Below are 17,671 nucleotides of genomic sequence, written 5' to 3'. Positions count from 1 at the left end.
GCATTCTTGGGCAACTGGAGCATTGAGCATTGGGGCTCGAGCGGCGCAATTTTCTTTTCTTTTCTCTCTATTCTGGGGCTAGTGTTGGGGGGTTTATTGTTGTTTGATGCCTCCCCTATTGGGTCGAGTTTTGAGTACACAGGTTTTATCATGGAATTGGAAAATATTGTTGTTCTTCTGGGCAAGCTCTTCATGAGGTGAAATGGATGAGCCAAAAAAGAGGGGACGACCGAGATCATGAGATGGATTCTTACGAGTACCTCTGTTACTCTATTTCTCCTCTCCCTTCTCTCTTTACTTTTCTTAACGAGTGAGTTGAGCCCTCTCGTCTATCTGACGGGGGTTCCTCGGTTTGGAGACGTACTGTATATAACAGAATCAATCAATCAATCATCAAACTTGCACTTGGTATGTGTCTTGAAGATCCAATTTCCACAACTTGCTTGAAGTAGTTGAACAGACAGTAGCCGATGCTGTAAATAAGCAGAGCGATGATTCAATACGAGCGGCGACTACTACACTACACTGCAAATAATGGTGTTGGTACAATAATTACTCTTTCACTCATCAATGGGTCTTGGACAATCCCTTACTGACTGGCTAATTGACTGACTTGAGTACTGGATTCACCTTACATCATTTTGTTTCTATTCCCACGTGAGGTCAAGTATGGTTAGTTCATAACGAGTATCAAGCACTTGAAATCTAGAAGTTTGTGTGATATAATAGCTAGTTATGTGTGTGTGTGTGTGTGTGTGTGTGCGTGTGTATTCTTCAAGTCATCATTAGCATTCGACCATCATATCCCAGGTCGTCGTCTCGTTCGGCAATCATCAGCCAACAGCTGTGCTACTGACGTTTTACTACTCATCCACATCCCTAGGCTCATTCTTTGCCCAAAACTCTTCGTACTCTTCCGAGGTGATGGTGGGGAAATCGGTGGGACGGGTCAGGGGCACAAACGACTCTCCGTGCTGGGCAAACTCTTCGAGCCGCCGTCTGGTCTGCTCCTTCGACTTGTTGACGCTGTAGACCTTGACGCGGTGGCAGCTGCTCGTGACGTGCAGGCCCCAGTTCCAGGCGTTGCGCACGTAGAGCGGCTGGGTGTTGATGCTGTTGTCCCAGCAGCGCACGACGATCTCGATCCAGCCCTCGACGTCGCAGGGCAGGTCGATCTCCCAGGTGCGCCAGGCGAACTTGTGCTTGGGGCTCAGGCGGTCGTTGGGCACGGCGTACCAGCTGAAGCCGCCGTCGGCCGAGACCTCGACGCGCTCGGGCCAGCGGCCGCCGCCGCTGTAGGCCCAGCCCTTGACCTCGATGCGGCCCTCGTGCACCACGACCTGCTTGGTCCACGGCGACATGATGGCCGAGCTCACGGGCATCTCCTGGATCTGGATGCCCATGGTCGGCAGCTGGTTGTGCTTGCCGACCTGCTGGTTGAAGTACAGGTACTCCTTGCTCTGGACCGGCGCCCGCGTCGGCTGCGCCAGCGCCTTGACGCGGTACACCCACTTGACGCTGCGCGCGCCGATGTAGCCCATGACCACGAGCCGGACCGGGTACCCGTGGATCCTGGGAAGCGGCTCGCCGTTCATCTCCCACACCACCATGACCTCGTTGGCCTTGACCTTGCTCCACGGCACGCTGACGAGGTAGTTCATGACCTCGTTCTGCTTGAAGTACGTGTCCGCCCCGTAGAACTCGAGGTGCTTGCCGCCCTCGGCCATGCCGCCGCACTGCTTGATGAGCTTTTTCAGACTGACGCCCACGTACCGCGCCGTGCCGATCGCCCCCTCGGCCCACGGCGCGTTGATCATCTCGTCGCCCTCGCCCGCGTACTCCTGGATCTGCTCGATGCGCCGCGTGCCGCTGCACTGGATCGTCACGAGCTTCTCCATGCGCGGGAACACTTCCTCGTTCTGCAGGTCCGCCAGGGTGAAGGTCCGCGGGTGCTTGACCAGTCCGTCCAGCTTGAGCTCCCACTTGTCCGCGTCGATGTCGGGGATGCCACCGTGGTTCCGGATGAAATGCAGCGGCGTCGGGGTGACAGGCTTTGCCGTGACGAGACGCTTGGGCGGCTCGCCGTTGTACGGGAACTGGAGCAGGTGGAGCATGTCAGGGTGCTTCTCCTGGATCACGCGGAGCCACGACTCTTCGGGAACCGAGGTCAACGGGCCGCCGATCGCCTTGTGCCACATCTTCCACCGCACACCTTCAAGGACGGGATTGGTGTCGGGAATGGGTCCCAGTTGGAATTCCGGCGGCGGAGGAAAGTTATTGTTGATCAGAATCTTGTGGGCTTTGGCTTTCTTCTCCGGATACTCTTCCCATTCAACATAACTAACATTCCTCAGCAAAAACGTTTACAATGGACTTCGGGATGGATCCACCACCGAAGGTGATCCAGAGACCACTTACCCACGCCAACCTGGACGTTCCTCGGCGAATATCACATTCGGGTCGAAGTCCTCTGCTGCAATGTCGTCGGCCTTGGCGGCGTCTTCTTCATCCTCGCTGTCTTGGACCGGGACGACCGTCTGGCCCTTGGACATAGCATGAAGCTGTTTGAAGCGCTGCTCTGGCGGCACAGTTACGTCGAGAAGAGGCAGCTCTGCACCAGCGAAGCCTTGTTCAACCTTCCATTCGTCCGACGGCTGTTCGATTGAGAACGTTAGCTACAGCATGTAACGTAAAGCCCGTGTAGGGAATACGTACCTGGAGATGGTGAGAGATTTCTCTCATTCTCACGTCGTTGTGCATCTTGACGTATGGATAGCCGGTATTCCAGGCACACAGACAATAAAAAGGTCGGCAAGAGAATTGACTTGGGGGAAACAAATGGTGACCGTGGACAGGGAGAAACGAAGGAAGCACGAGTACCTCTGGAGGGGAAACATTAGGTAGATAAACGAGGGACACGAACATCCGGTAAAACAACGAGTGACGGTGAAATATGGGTCCGGCGTTGTAGCTGGTGAAGGCATCGACCAGTGATGGGGTACATCAAGGAAAAGCTTCCACAGAATGCTCGTTCGTGCATGAGGCTACCCGGATCATTGACAGATACGAGCATGGGCATTCCTGGCCTTTCCCCTCGTCTGGTCGTGTCGGATTTGATCTAATAAGTCCTCGATGACGCACTTTCCGGGTACTATCATCCGGAGTAGTGTTTTGCAAAGATATCAAAGCAAAACCATTTGCCGAAACGGCGAGCACATAAAAGCCATGCATTGGGTATAGGAGGATGCAGGTCGATGTGTCTTGGCCCATGTACGGGTCAAACGCACGATTCTTACTCATGGACCCGGCTGATCCTGTCGCTGGTCCAGTCGCTGGTCCAGTTCTTTTTTGAGCCTCGCGTACATCATCACGTCCTAATCGGCTTCACCGGACTTCATTGGACGCTGGACCAAAGTCCTCAAAAGAAACGTCCGGTGCCTTCTGCGAATGGCATTTCTTGCGGTTATCCAAAAAAAAAAACCCGGTTTTCTGTCAAGGCGAGCTGTTCCCGAGAGCGGTGTCGAAAAGAATAAATGATTACGATGACGGTTGCTGTGTGAGGTCTACGATCATGACGGGGTTTCAAAGTGGAGCGCGGCGGTTGACTACGCCCGGACCAAAATGATACGCACGTGATCCGGCGGAATATAGTTCTTCCTTGGCGGCTCCTCCGAGCTTAATCCTTCAGCCATTTCATCTACAACTGCTACTGGGTACTACGAGTGCGCATTGCAACCGTATGGTGTCAAACAAGTCCCCCAACGTCTTCATCATCTTGGGGGACCATTCCGACATTGTTGATTACCATGGGCATGTCTATGATATTGTTCCAGTTTTGACCGTTTCTGGCATCAAAGCGCGAGCCGTGCCACCACCCGCGATGACAAACAATGCATGCATATTCTCACCAACCCCTTCCAGGCAATCTTCGAACACATCTGACTGGTCCGTGTCAAAGACGGTCACACCTTTTCCCCTAACAGGCCTGAGCAGACGTCCGGACTGGTCGCGCCTCAATGCATTCACTCATTGTGTTCGATCAAACCAGGCACCAAGCGCTTGACCTCCTCCCAGCTATCCTTAAACCCGTCTTCTGAAAAAGGGGTGAATTTTCAACCTCAACAGGTCTTCGGCTTGGGTTCTATCCAGCCCAAAATGTTGCCTCGTATCGCAATGAGCCCCTTCCTCGCCCAGGCCCTTCTCACCTGTCGCCCTCCAGCCCGTCCTCGACCTGATTCACTCCTCCACACAAGAGAAACCGCTCACTGACGCCCCTCTACAATCCCCTCTGCAATCCCAGGGCACTTAAATGCGCCTCTGGTACGTCTCTCACGACTACCCAGACCCCTAACCCCGGCGTTGCGGCCTCGGGGCTTGAAGTCCGGGAGCCTGACCTCTCAAAACCTTGTGATTAGGTACTGCAAATTCGCGTTCAACCCCTTCACACCGTTGTCCTTGTAAAACTTCGTGATACGACGGACACAAGATGACCAGGTCCCAAGTAACTTCGCGTAGCATATAAAGTCGACTCCTTCAGCTACGGTCCCTGGTGCTTGAATGTCCGGCACGGCAACGAAGGTCAGGCCTCCCTCAGCACAAGCTTGTGGGTATCTATTCTCGAGAAAGCTGGGCTTTTGGATAGAGCCTGGACGCTCCCACCTACGGGTCAGTTGTTCTTCAACAAGAGATCAAATCAAGGACATGGGCCTCCGCAAAGCCATTGGGGGCCCGTCAACAGGACTAGAGGTTTGGTTGTAGTCACTTCTTGACCGTTCGATGTTCCTAATGTCTATCGCTGGATCGTTTGTTCTTTCTTATGGTTGGAACCGTTTCTTCTCGCTTACTCTTGGATTCTGTTGAAATTGAGGTGATTACATGGACGGGTTCAAGCAAGTAATGGCATTATTATATAAGGTAGGATTCTACCTTGTATCTGCCAGGCCCATACTGTAAGGTACACGCTGAAGCATATCGTGCATATTATAGACGGCATGAGCAGGACACACTTGATGTCAACCGTCTCAGCCCAAGAGCATCTCAAGCTCCTCAATACGTCTCTTCTTCCGTTCTTCTTCGCTTTGGCCTGCACCGGATTGCCCGACGCCTAGTGAGCCCGCAACGGCCATTTTCCTCTCTTGAACACGCAACATCCTGCCTTCAATACTTTCTCTGGTGACGAATCTTACAACTTCCACTTTCTGCGTCTGGCCCATTCTGTGCACGCGGTCTATAGCTTGTGCCTCGACCGCGAAACTCCACCAGGGATCCATCATGTAACAGCGACTTGCGGCAGTCAAGTTCAAGCCTACACCACCTGCACGCAGCGACAAGAGAAGAACTCGAGGAGCTTTCGGGTCCGATGCGTTCTCGGCGTTGAACGATCGGATCACCTGGGCACGGATCTTCTGAGACATTGTCCCATCGAACCGGAGATGTTCAAATCCATGCTTGGAAAGTTGTGGAGCAATGAGATCAAGAAATGAGGTGAACTGCGAAAAGACCACTGACTTTGTCCCTTTTGGCTGTTTGGACAAGTGGCTTAACAAGGCCGCAATCTTTGCCGACGTCGAGGCCGTCGGTGAGTAAGGATGCAGCCTCCGTAAAGAGATCCTTGATGGCTTGGAAGCAGCAGCATCGTCCGCTGAGTACAGATCGCCTTCGAAATCCTTTGATTCGGACTGGCTGTTGTCGTATTTGACCACTTCAAATACGTCACGCGGGTTGATGTTTTCGCGGCAGGAAAAGCAACGAGGAGACTCTCCTCTTTCGGTCTGATGGGTGATATATTTCTCGAGGCAATCTTTACAAGCACTATGCCAACAAGTTGTGACTGCTGGGTTGATCATTGGTTCTTCGTAGCACAAGGGGCATTCGCCACTGGACTCATCCTGGATCTGCTTGAGAGCGTTTGTCGTGAACGTTGTGATCGGGTCCTTGTTTTCCTTCTCTGCCGAATCCGTGTCGTTGGTGAAGCGATCGATGAGATCCTGGAGGTCCATATCATCAGCGAAGCCATTGACATCCGCCGCAGCAGCTACAGCTGCATCCTCTTCGTCTGCAACGATATCCTTGTTCCTCGTCAATACGGGATGGCAACACGACTGGCGAAGACGCAGGATTTGGGCGAAGATGGTGGTATACGACTTGAGCAAGGTGCCTGCGTGTAGTGATTCGTTGAAGGCACGTTTTGCCCGAGTGAAAATCAGGTCGTAGACTTCTCGCTCGGTCTTAGACAGCTCCACCTCTTCCACCGTGATCGTTTTCGGAGGCAGAGGTACTAGTGCTTCTCCTTCTGGCGTCTTCATATCCTTAGTCCGACGGAGCACTAGGGGCTCTAGAACTGTTTGGACAACGTTGAGCGCCCTCGCAATATCCTTCGACTCGAAGGGCACAGTGATGAAGGTCTTCCAGAAGGAGAAATTGCTCCATGGCTCGACCTTGAGGAACCTCACCAAACTGAACAAATCTTCTAGGCGGTTGACAATAGGAGTTCCAGTCAAGACCCATCGGTGCTTCGCCTTCAGCTCGTAGCAGGCCTTGGAAGTCTTTGCTTGCCTATTTTTGATAGTATGAGCTTCATCTAGAATCACTCGATGGAAAGCGACAGAGAACAAGCCTCCATGAGACCCGCGGTCACCTCCAGAGGTCGTGATCTGACCAAACTCGGACAAGACTGTACCATAACTGGTAATGATAACATTTGGTGCTGAGTTTGCATTAGCAGCAGAACAAAGAGTTTGGAGATTGACCGATTTCTCGCTGCCGTAGTATAACATGGTCTTCAGGGTGCCTGGCCTTGAACACTTAACTGCCTCACTCTCCCATTGAGCAAGCAACGACATTGGTGCCACCACCAGTGTAGTGCAGGGTGCCGGTTCCACCACACTTGACGACTGTGGTAGACGTGGTAGGTGGTTGACTGATGTGAGAGCTTTGTCATTGGCTTGGATGTCTTCTTCTGATCGGTTGGAATGAATGAGACTATAGATCTCGATGGTCTTTCCGAGTCCCATCTCATCTGCTAAAATACCCCCGAGACAGTTTTGCTCTTGTACGGGAAATTCAAGGCTGATCTCGCCAGAATACAGGTTGACGTAAAATTTATCCTGGCCCTCAACTTGTGCAACTGGCTTGTCATCCGCATCTTTCGTTGGCCAAGTGTACTCTTCCCACAGAGGATGCATCGATTGTTGTTTGGATGATTTCTCATCTCGTTCTTTTCTGAGCATCCAGTACAGAGCTTGTTTCTGGTACTTTCGCAGCTCAAGCGCAAAGGTCGAGGCAGGCTCAGCCTCAGGCGTGTTGAAGTCGAATGATTGTGCTTTCTGATAGAGGGCATCCAGTTGGTCTTCCTCCAATTCTTCGCCTTCTTCCTCGTCTTCGGAATTGGGGTTTGATGTTTTGCCTTTTGAGGTCTTGTCCTTCTCATACTGCTCTGCCATTTCTGCAGCTCTCAGCAAACCTTGCTTTTTGTGCCTAGCCGTGGTTTCATTTGTTGTAGTGGGAATCAAGTTGACCTCTTCGAAAAGTTTGACCAGGCCTACCTGTCTCAAACGAAGATCCCTCTCCTCGCCACTTTCTTTCTCTTCGAAAAAGCCTGTCGCTCGATTGTCATCCTTCGGTGCCACAAAAGCACTTGCTTCGAAAGCGGATTTGAGTAGATAGGCACGTAGTTGGAGATAGACGGTGTCATTGATGCGGACACGGTCGGGAGCATATACACAAGTTCCTTCAAACCAACATACTTTCTGGTCTATCAAAGACGACACCCAAGAAGCAGTCTCTTCGGGTAAGCGACCCAATTCCTCGCCTTTGGCATTGGTGAACCTAGTCACCACATCCACCTTTTGATTTCGCCCAACCAGGGGCACTAACTTGCCACCTCTGCCAACTTTAGTTTTTGGAGCGAGCTTAGTTCGATCTATTCGGACAGCTTCGCCGTGGCCTAATAGATTTGTACCGCTTTTGGTCATCCATGCCGCAACTCCAAATGAGCCGACGTATCGTTCTTTTGGCATTGAACGCAGCAGTGCCGTTTGTGAGGTCGATTCGCGGGGTATGACCTCGTTCCTACTCGGCGACGTCTCCGGTGCCGTGTTGGACGCGCTGAGCCAACCTGCAACCCCCTTTGGTCTTTTGGAGGAGTTACTGCCATCGGGACCAGTCTTCCAAGAGCCGTCGAAGTACATGTTGATGGCTCGCTCCAGGTCTCCGTGTGCCGCAGTCTGCACTTGGTCCACAACATCTTGACTGACATTTTCGCCAATAAACGCACGGAAGGTGTCTGCGTCAAAAGTGACGGACTTTGAATGTTCGTTTGGGGTCTGTAGGTCCGCAGCGTCTGTTTGACTTGACGGCTGGTCGAGGCCATGAGAAGGAGTGGCGGAGGTTGGTCTGCTGGAGGCGTTCACCGAGGACGAGGCTGAGTCTTGCTCAATAGCCTCTTCATTATCATCGACGAAGAAGCGTCTTCTCTTCCGAGGCCTCACCTCGACGTCCATGGGTGCGAACGGCTGGTTGGTGTAAATGTTAGGAGGATTGTAAATCGAGCCTTTGGGCACCAAACGCGAACAGACGCGAAGAGAACGAGGCGCGCTTGCACGTGACCAGCACTTTAATTGATTGTCCAGATTTGTTCCCAAACATTTTTATGCCATCTCCACGTCACATAAAAAACACTGGACCCGACATACTAATGTGATACAAACGCCATGAGTCCCTCGGAATAACCTACAGCAATGGGATTCGATGTCTGATTCTCTGGCATAAATGTTTGCAATGTTTGGAGGCCATATCACTTCTTAGCATCCACTTCTTGACAACAATGTCGGGGCTGGTATTGGAGAACATGTCCATCGCCTCTTGCTTCAAGCGAGTTTCAGCAACAGTTGGACGGACAACCGCACACGCCCGCCGCAAGTTTACAGCTACAGCACAGTTGAGCCTGTCGATAGAGCATGATTCTCCAGACGTCAAAAAGGCTAGTACATACTGCCAAAACCTGGTTAGGTAAGACGAGCTCCTGACGAGCAATGGCTTGTATCGTGGTTTGTATGGCTAACAGCTTCGCAGAAACTATGATTCCCCTTCATACACCCTGGCTCATTTCGTTCCATCACACATGCTTCCTGCATACTTTGCAATCCGAGCGTTCAATATAGAGCTGGCAAGGATACCAGACGTGGTTTCGATGCCGCAAATTGGCGCCATGAGAATGCAATTCTGGAGAGATACGATCAACAAGACCTTTGAGCTGACGCCGCCAATGGAGCCAGTGGCTATACTCTTAGCTTCTTACCTTAACCAAGGCTACAAGCTCAACAAGTCTTGGTTCCAACGCATCATCTCGACCAGAGATCGCAAGTTGACGCACCCCGGATTCACGAGCATGACAGAGCTGGAATCGTATGCTGAATCCACCTACTCCACGCTTTTATATTTGAGTCTGTCCGCTCTACCTCTAAATTCTCTCACCATGGACCATCTGGCTTCTCATGTTGGCAAAGCTGCTGGAATAGCTGCAGTTTTGCGAGGAGTGCCATTACTGGCATTTCCTCCACCTCCCAATCAGCACTCAAACAATCCCCCAGGGTTGGGTTTGCCTGCAAGTCGGGACAGGCAGGGCGCAATTACACTTCCTCTAGATGTCATGTCCCAGTGCGGCGTTCGGGAAGAGGACATTTTCCGAAATGGAGGCGACGCCGAAGGTCTTCGAGATGCAACATTTGCTGTTGCGACTCGTGCTTCAGACCACCTCATAACTGCCAGGACCATGCTCAAAAACATTCACCAAAGTCGTGATCCTGGTCATGAGTTCGAACATTTGAATGACGAAGGCCATGAAGACAGCCGATATGATGCAGATGGCTCAGCGTCCGCCGATAAGAGCAAGCAGGAAGTGGAAGAGGGGTTTGGCATTGTGATGGGACCCGCGGTGAGCACCCAACTATGGCTCGACAGGTTGCAAAAGGTTGACTTCGACATATTCGACGCAAGCCTGAGGCAAGTCGAGTGGAAGTTGCCTTTTGTCGCATGGTTACGGAGAAAGAGGGGCCAACTTTGAGGTCGGATGTCATGGAATGTAATGACCTGTGAGGTTGTTGCACAAGAGGGTTACTTCAAACCTGCCAAAGGTAAATCAAGCTTCCATCGTGTTCCTTCGGCTCCTGCTCAGAAGCATTCCGTCGCCTTTCCTTCCGAGTATCGCTTCCAGTGCTCCAATGAGGGCCTGAGCATCGTACAGCATGACGCCTTTGGCGCTTTTCCGACCATATAATTTAAGGCAATCGATGCCCACAGCTGCGAGGCGCTCTTTGTCGACCTTCGGAGTTCCCTCGCCGTTGAGATGTATAACATGAGTGACATACTGCCGATATATCGAGTTCCGTTCGGCTCTCTGCGTCATCTTAAATGAGCTACCTGGCACCAGTAAGTTGCCATGAACACCGGCGGACAAAGTTGCCCTCGAGGTCTTCAAGTTGTCGTCAGAGCATGACTTTCGAAGTTCTGGCCTCCAAGGATTTCCCCGAGATTGTTCGCATGCCCGAGCAATTGCTTCCACGAAGTCAAAGGCAGAAAAGGGGTCGGAGCTTGGACCGGTCTCCCGGTCTAGCGAGCCGTTTAGAATGAGGATCTTCTGTCGAGCGGGGCTGGAGTGCAATGCTTCGCCTACGCCTCGGAGGACGATGGATGGTACAACAGAAGTATAGAGCGACCCTATGGAATAGACAATCGCTTGCGCGTGCTTGACCGCTGAGAAAACTCGTGGATTGGCTGGTGGAAGCATTTCTTGTCCGTAGGGGTTAATATACCATATGCGCTCAATGCGAGCGGGGAGATCTTCATCCTCGTCCTTGCTGAAGTTGATGTTCTTCTGACGCAATGTTGGAAGTGTGCCTGGGATGTTTGCATCTTCAATATCCTCGCTGTGATCAACGCTGTGATGTGTCCTGGCCGGGATTGGGGGCCCATCGCCAATTATCGGCATCGCCAGGGAAGTGGCAGCTGCAGGATGAGAAATGTTATTCTGGCCAACAATGACGTCTCCATTGACCAAGCCTGCGGCGATATGGTGGGAGAAGTTAGAGTTGATGCTAGGTATGACATGCACTTCTTCCGGTATGGCACAGATGCTGCTAAGCAGGTATATGGCCGACTCGAAACTACCACTGAATAGTCTCGCGCCGGTCAGGAAGAGGTTACCCACGCTCGCTGAGGTGAAGTCAAATGGTGAGGAAGGCCTTGAACGTTTCAGGATCTCAAGATTCAAGAGGTTGAAGAATGATCGAATGAGTTCCTTCTTGGCTGAAGGTATTCCATGCCATAGATCAGCCGCTCCAGAAACAATCAGTTGCCACTCGGCCGCAGCATCTACTGAAGACGTAGATGACAGGCGATGGTTGAAGAGCTGTGAGATGGCTAGGCGCTCAGGAGAGGAAGGATCCGTTGGTATGAGTCTGACTAGGCGACTTCGCACATCACCAATTCCTGGGCCACCAAACACTCTGATGAGTTCTGAAGAGGAGCCGCCGTTATCGCTGATAGGGATGATATAGCTGAGGGGGCATGCTTTATTCTCACGCACTGCTTCGAAGACGTCGACGAGGCTGTTCGCGGCGCTTCCACCTGAGAAGACCACTATACCTTTACTGTGTGTCATCGTCGACCAGTGACTGAATACTGCAGGAACGTTCGGTGGCAGAAAAGGGAGTGCGACCCTTAATAACGACGTGACGAGGCTCGGCCTCGCCAGTCTTGAATCCGGATATGTCTCAATATCTGGATAGTGCTGTCGGGGTGGCTGATTGCGGAAAGACAACCGCGAGTGTGCCAACCACCACACAGGTTCAGGTATAGCCTAGTGAAGCCCACCGAAGCCCCTCCAAGTTCATGATTCTTAGGGGCCGCAATGCCGCTAAGATCGCTTAGTATTGGGCTCGAAAAGCTTAGCATTCCTCCCCGGAAAGACACCTCACTAGCCCCAGAAGACCCAATGTCGCGTGTTTGAAGGCCCGTCTAAAGATTTCACTAGGTTAAGATGCTCACCAATTCTCGTCCTGGCCAGATCCTTCGCAGCGTCGCAACCCTTATCAGCCGATCCCAGCCCCCATACCTCGCTGGCTTTCCCCTGCGTTCTTAAATTGCGAGGACAACCTCTTCTCTTCGCATCTATGCTCTTGCGACTTATCGAGCCAACGAGAAAATACGCTTTGGGCGGTCATGCCGGCCATCCCAATGCCTCACGCTGGTTCGCATATCCTAGCTCACCACAGAGATTCTGCAGAGGGCACGGATCATCGGCACTCGAGAGAACGACGAAGATCGCGAGATGTGGAAGCTCAAGAATCCGAGGGAGACCATCATGTTCACATAAGAGAAAAGCCAGAAGGGGGAGCGCACAAACAGCCTGAAGACGGGACCGAGGCACCTTTTCATACTCTACATCGTACAGACACGGTGAACTCGAAGTCTACTATGCGCAGACGAGGCCGGTCCAACACAAATACCGTCATGTACGGAGCACATGACATGGGCAGAACTTCCGGTTGGGCACCTGGCTTAGAACCTGGGATTGACACGAGCGAACCGGCACCGCCTTACAGTGAAGGTCATCCTACGTCAATACACTATGAGACTTTGAAGCAGAGGTGTGAAATTACAGTGGTTGACTTCAGCAACCAGGCAATGTCGACATTTGACCTGGATAACGATAATCTCGAGGAGTTCCTGGCAAGGCCTATCGAGCCTTGGGCTGACGTCCGATGGATTAATGTCAATGGCTTGTCGTGGGACGTAATTCGGCTTCTAGGTAATCACAAACATCTACATCCACTTGCGATCGAAGACATGATCAACACCAAAAACCGGACGAAGGTCGACTGGTATAGCGACCACACGTACCTAGTCCTGCCTCTACAGAAACTCATATACCTGGATGAACGTGAGGAATATGAGTCGTCCGACGAAGAGTCCTCCGAGACGTCAGGTTCGATCAAAGATCAGGACTCTGAGTATCACGCGCGAATTCTCACCGAACGGCGCATGCGTAAACGTTTGAAAAAGAGGAAGGGCGCCATCGTGTCTCTTTGGGACGACATCTTCAAGCCCAAAAGAAGGAAACGCGACTCGAACACCAGTCCGCCAGGCTCGTACAACGAAGAGATCAAACCGTCCAACTCCTTCCGACATGCATCCAAAGTCGAAATACCATGGGCCCCCAAGAAGGTGCGAACCATGCAAGGCTATCACTCTGGCCCCAACCAAGACCGCATCGACTTCATGGAGCGCCACGCCGTGCTACGCGACCGAGGGATCGGCGTATCGATGGAGCAGGTGTCAGTATTCCTATGCGCCGATAACACGGTCATATCCTTCTTCGAGTACTCGGCGCACGACGTCCAGACGCCCATCATCCGCCGCCTTCAGACCCCAGGCACTATCCTGCGCCAGTCCGCCGACGCGAGCATGCTGGCCCAGGCTATTCTCGACGCCATGATCGACCTCGCCATCCCTGTGACGACAGCCTACCAAGACGCCATCGGCGACCTGGAACTTGACGTGCTCACAGACCTGGACCTTCACGAGGCAAACACACTGTACATTCTCACGTCGGAGATTGCGATCCTTCGTAACGCCATCGCCCCCGTCGTCCAGCTCATTGGCGCACTAAAAGATCACAAATCCGACGCCTCGTCTGCCGCGGCGGCCCTCGCCACCTCCCGCGTGCCCACGCCATCCATATCATCCGCGGCGAACAACAATCCCATGTCCGCGCCCACCTCCAACGGCAGACCAGCCTACGCCAAACAGCCTTCGACATTCTCCTCGGGCGTGCAGATTTCTCCACTCAGCGTAACGTACCTGGGCGACGTCGAGGACCACGCACTCCTCATCCAAGACAGTTACGACCAGATGCGTCGCTCGGCCGACAACCTGGTCGATCTGATCTTCAACACCGTGTCCGCGTACCAGAACGAGAGCATGAAGCAGTTGACCATCGTGACCTGCTTTTTCCTCCCGCTGAGTTTCCTCACGGGCTACTTCGGCATGAACTTCGTCCGTTTCGACGGCGTCCAGCACCATTCCGATGCCTTCTTCTGGATCATCGCCTTGCCCGTCAGTTTGGTTGTTTTCATCCTCTTGATGAGGGACGTAATGGCGCGCTATATAATACGGTGGGCGAACAGGACGCTCATCGCGAGAGGCCGGAAGAGGAGGTTACAGAAGCATTGACATTGACATGACAAGCCATTTCTCCGTCCATTTTGCTCTGCCAGCAAAACATGTTATGAGCAGGAAGCAAATGTATTTTGAAGATCCGCAGTACAAACCTACCTAATGTATAAACGTATTTACTCAAGTGGTGTACTTGAATCAGGTCCGCATCATTGGTGCTGAGCACCTAGTAACGGCCTAGTATAAATCTCACAATTCATGGGTACCTACCTACCTACTTGTCAGTACCATCTGCCCACTTGGTTCCGTAATAATAAGTCACCAACAGACAGAACAGCCTCACAGCATCACACGAAGCAAGGCAAGGCCTTCTCAACTATAGTATGAAGGGAACAATTTATGCCAAGGTACAGAGCAACAGGTATTTAGAGCCGTAGTCGAGCCGTCGTCATGCCATCATGAATGCACTACTGGGTATCATAAAAACAAAAAAAAAACACATCTTCCCCGAGAAGACAATCAACCTATGATGTCTGGTCTGTTTCCCTCGAATGGATCGGCACATCACAAACGTCCATCTCCAATCCTGAAGTCATGACCATGTACGGCAAGGAAATTGCGTCTTGAGGGCTCAATCTGCCTCCATAAACTCTGCCCACATTAGTGCCTCATCCTCGTCTGAGCTGGGCGCACGTCGTTTCTTCCCCGATCTTCGGTTCTCCTTCTCCGCTGTCTTGTCTTCATCTTCTTCTTCTTCATCATCGCTGATGGTTTCTGCCTTGACCAACTTCTGTTTTCCCTTGTCGTCCCTCTTTCTCTTCTTGACCATCAACTTCAACTCAAGTGGCACCAGCGTCCTCGTCTGACCCGGGGCATCCTTGATATCTAGCGGCTTGCGACATACCGGGCACACACCCTTGACTTTCCGGCTGGGCGGGACGTCTTCTCGTCTCTGCTGAATCGACCAATTCAAAGTATCTATGATGCAGCGGTGGCAGAAAACATGACCGCAGATGGTCGCCGTAGGATCCGTGGGCGTGTCCATGCACACAGGACATTTGTATGCTGTCAGAGGTGTCCGACCTGCCTCCGTTCCTGGATTTTGCGACAGGATCGCATCCTCGCGCTGTTTTGCCAGGGTCGCTGAGAGTGTAGCGCTGTCGTCGATTTCTGTAAGGTCTACCGACTCGATTGTCGGGTCTGTGGAGGCCGACGGATCGGGTTGTCTGATTCTCCTTGCGGAGGAAGATGAGGAAGAAGGAGGAGACATCTCGGACCGGGATTGTTGCGGCTGCCTTTGGGCACGTTCTCTGGTTCTGGCTTGCGTTCTCTCCCAGTGCGAGTGATTTTCTCGCTGGCGATTGATGGCTTCTTGATCGACGATCGCTTGTAAACGGTTATGGTCGGCTTGCAGATGAGGCAGGCGAGGAAGCGGAGGCATGTGAACGGGGAAGAGTGCAAGGATAGGTTGGTCTTCGTTTGCGTCTGGCACATTCGAAGGGTTGTGGCCGTAGACTGGTTGATCAAGTGTGTTGAGCCTGCTTGGTCTTTGGGCTGAACTTATATCGTGAGGATGTGTCGTCCGAGAAATGTAATGTGCTTCTGGTGAATTGCTCTGCGAACTGCCCTCTGTGAAGTCGCCTGCAAATCCCTCGGCTTCACCCGGGCCTGGCCGTCGTGCTTGATAAAATGCGTTCTGTGCCACTTGCAACGCCCAATTCGCACTCTCCAGTGCTCGATTCACGTCTTGTACCGTGGCTTGGTAATTGGCTTGGATGGCTGCTCGAGGTAGTGTTGCCTGTCTTCGAGGGGTAGAGTCATCTGACATAACACTGAAAAAGTCACGAAACAGTCTCGGAGAAGGAAGACGAGGAGCCTGCGCGGGTCGTTGTGGCGGATTGTGAGAGGAGCCAGGATGGAGGACTCGGTGGGGGCTTTGATCAACTGGGTGGCCGGGAGGAGAGGGTATTAGGTCGCCAAAGGTGGTCGTGGGAGAACTCATACTGAGTCTGATATGCTCCGACTCACATGGCGGTGTTGAAAGAGCGCAGTTTGACGAAGCGATCAGGGTATGAAGAAGGAGAAAGGAGTGTGAGAGAGAGAATGAGTATGTGTCGTTGGACGTAATGATGACCACCAGAATTATTAACGCTTCTCCGCAGTTCCGACCGCCACCATCTCGATCATGGTACGGAGGAGGAGGCAATAATTTGGCCTCAGACTCGCGTTTCAATTGAGCAGGGAAAATCGTGCCCGTGATCACTGAGACCTCTACTCCCCTTCTCTGTTGATATACATTCTTCTATCAACGTGGCCCTTCCTCTGTCCCAGGCGGATACAGAATCATGCACCAGCTCTCGAATCCGCCGAATTCGACTGTCCTTACCCGCTCCCATCCCAGATGCAGATAGATATCCCTCGCATGCGGACTCGAGGTTGTAAGCCACACAGGTTTGCCGTCTACGGCAGCTCGATCCATCGAAGGTTGCAGTACAGCCCTCACCGCACCAGACACTGCCGGCTTTCTCGGATCACGGCCAAGCAAACCTAGATACCAGTACTCCTGGCCATGCTTGGACCAGATCAACTCATCTCTAACCTTGTCGTGCTCCAGTCCAAGGCCTTCTATCGAAATCTTTCCCTCCAGCTCCGATGCTTCACTAGACCTTTTGGGTTCTTCGTGTGAACCTGGAGGGAACCATGCCGCGTATGCTGCAAAATCGCCCGCCTCTGCAATGAAAGCACCAGCCTCAACTCCGGAGGTCAGGAATTGTTTTATGATGGAATGATACGCTGGCAACAGCTTCTCCTCCAAGGCTTCCTCACTCTCCTCGCTCGTGTTTCCGAAAACCAAAAGTCTCCAGGAGAGATTCGGTAACATTGCGTAGGCCACTGCCCAAGACATCTTTTCGACATACTCCTCCGAAGTGCTAACCGTCACCCTTGGTAGTTCTCGCTTCATGGTCTGGTTCTGTTCTTCTGATTTAGTGGGAGTTGCAGTCGTCCTTGTTGGTGTTTCCTCTGTCATGATGTGAAAACACTGCGGAACAAGTCGATATATGTCTAGTGCCGGCGAGAATACGTAGAAGACGCAAGGAAAAGCTAGAACACTGGAAGGATTGTAACAAGCTTGCGGAGTGAGATCTATCGAGCAAACACTGAAGGCACTGCGCCCGAGAATAGGATACTCTGCATCGCAGGCATCATCATTCTTCTCCCTTCAGCAGCAGCAAAGTTATAGAGATACGCAGAGATCTACCAGGTTCAGGCCACCAGACTAAACCATGAGTGGAATAGCAGCACATGGGAGATGAAACCTCGAGATGTGGTACAGCACAGTTGTAGCATAGTGTTGGAAATGTTCGATGAGGTCTCTCCTCCCTCCCCTTGATGAGTGTGTTCTAAATGCCAAGCCGGAGATGTGTTGGTAGCATCGTGGCCGTAAAAAGATCGAGGAGAGATATCAGGCTTCTGAGAGTTCTTGATATCAGCAACC

General features: G+C 52.2%; 7 protein-coding genes across 7 annotated transcripts; 2 read left to right on the top strand and 5 right to left on the bottom strand.

The window, feature by feature from the left end:
* Positions 1-863: 863 nt before the first annotated feature.
* On the bottom strand, positions 864-2,760 carry PV08_01995 (uncharacterized protein; the record flags this gene model as incomplete). Its single annotated transcript, XM_016376355.1, has 3 exons — positions 864-2,340; positions 2,419-2,654; positions 2,716-2,760. The coding sequence occupies 3 exons, from the start codon at positions 2,758-2,760 to the stop codon at positions 864-866; spliced, it is 1,758 nt and encodes a 585-aa protein (XP_016241631.1).
* Positions 2,761-5,021: 2,261 nt separating this feature from the next.
* On the bottom strand, positions 5,022-8,501 carry PV08_01994 (uncharacterized protein; the record flags this gene model as incomplete). The annotated part of the gene is made up of 1 exon (XM_016376354.1): positions 5,022-8,501. One exon carries the CDS (start codon positions 8,499-8,501, stop codon positions 5,022-5,024), a length of 3,480 nt encoding a protein of 1,159 aa, XP_016241630.1.
* A 323-nt stretch (positions 8,502-8,824) lies between these two features.
* Positions 8,825-10,063, top strand: PV08_01993 (uncharacterized protein; the record flags this gene model as incomplete). Its single annotated transcript, XM_016376353.1, has 2 exons — positions 8,825-9,009; positions 9,073-10,063. The coding sequence occupies 2 exons, from the start codon at positions 8,825-8,827 to the stop codon at positions 10,061-10,063; spliced, it is 1,176 nt and encodes a 391-aa protein (XP_016241629.1).
* A 75-nt stretch (positions 10,064-10,138) lies between these two features.
* On the bottom strand, positions 10,139-11,659 carry PV08_01992 (uncharacterized protein; the record flags this gene model as incomplete). Its single annotated transcript, XM_016376352.1, has 1 exon — positions 10,139-11,659. One exon carries the CDS (start codon positions 11,657-11,659, stop codon positions 10,139-10,141), a length of 1,521 nt encoding a protein of 506 aa, XP_016241628.1.
* Positions 11,660-12,219: 560 nt separating this feature from the next.
* PV08_01991 (uncharacterized protein) lies at positions 12,220-14,232 on the top strand (the record flags this gene model as incomplete). The annotated part of the gene is made up of 1 exon (XM_016376351.1): positions 12,220-14,232. The coding sequence occupies one exon, from the start codon at positions 12,220-12,222 to the stop codon at positions 14,230-14,232; it is 2,013 nt and encodes a 670-aa protein (XP_016241627.1).
* Positions 14,233-14,806: 574 nt separating this feature from the next.
* On the bottom strand, positions 14,807-16,177 carry PV08_01990 (uncharacterized protein; the record flags this gene model as incomplete). Its single annotated transcript, XM_016376350.1, has 1 exon — positions 14,807-16,177. One exon carries the CDS (start codon positions 16,175-16,177, stop codon positions 14,807-14,809), a length of 1,371 nt encoding a protein of 456 aa, XP_016241626.1.
* Positions 16,178-16,480: 303 nt separating this feature from the next.
* On the bottom strand, positions 16,481-17,203 carry PV08_01989 (uncharacterized protein; the record flags this gene model as incomplete). The annotated part of the gene is made up of 1 exon (XM_016376349.1): positions 16,481-17,203. One exon carries the CDS (start codon positions 17,201-17,203, stop codon positions 16,481-16,483), a length of 723 nt encoding a protein of 240 aa, XP_016241625.1.
* Between the last annotated feature and the right edge of the window lie 468 nt (positions 17,204-17,671).

The sequence above is a fragment of the Exophiala spinifera genome (genome assembly GCF_000836115.1).
Source record: "Exophiala spinifera strain CBS 89968 unplaced genomic scaffold supercont1.1, whole genome shotgun sequence".
NCBI classification, from domain to species: domain Eukaryota; kingdom Fungi; phylum Ascomycota; class Eurotiomycetes; order Chaetothyriales; family Herpotrichiellaceae; genus Exophiala; species Exophiala spinifera.
Note: the sequence above shows the minus strand (reverse complement) of the source record. Positions and strands in the feature narration are given on the sequence as shown.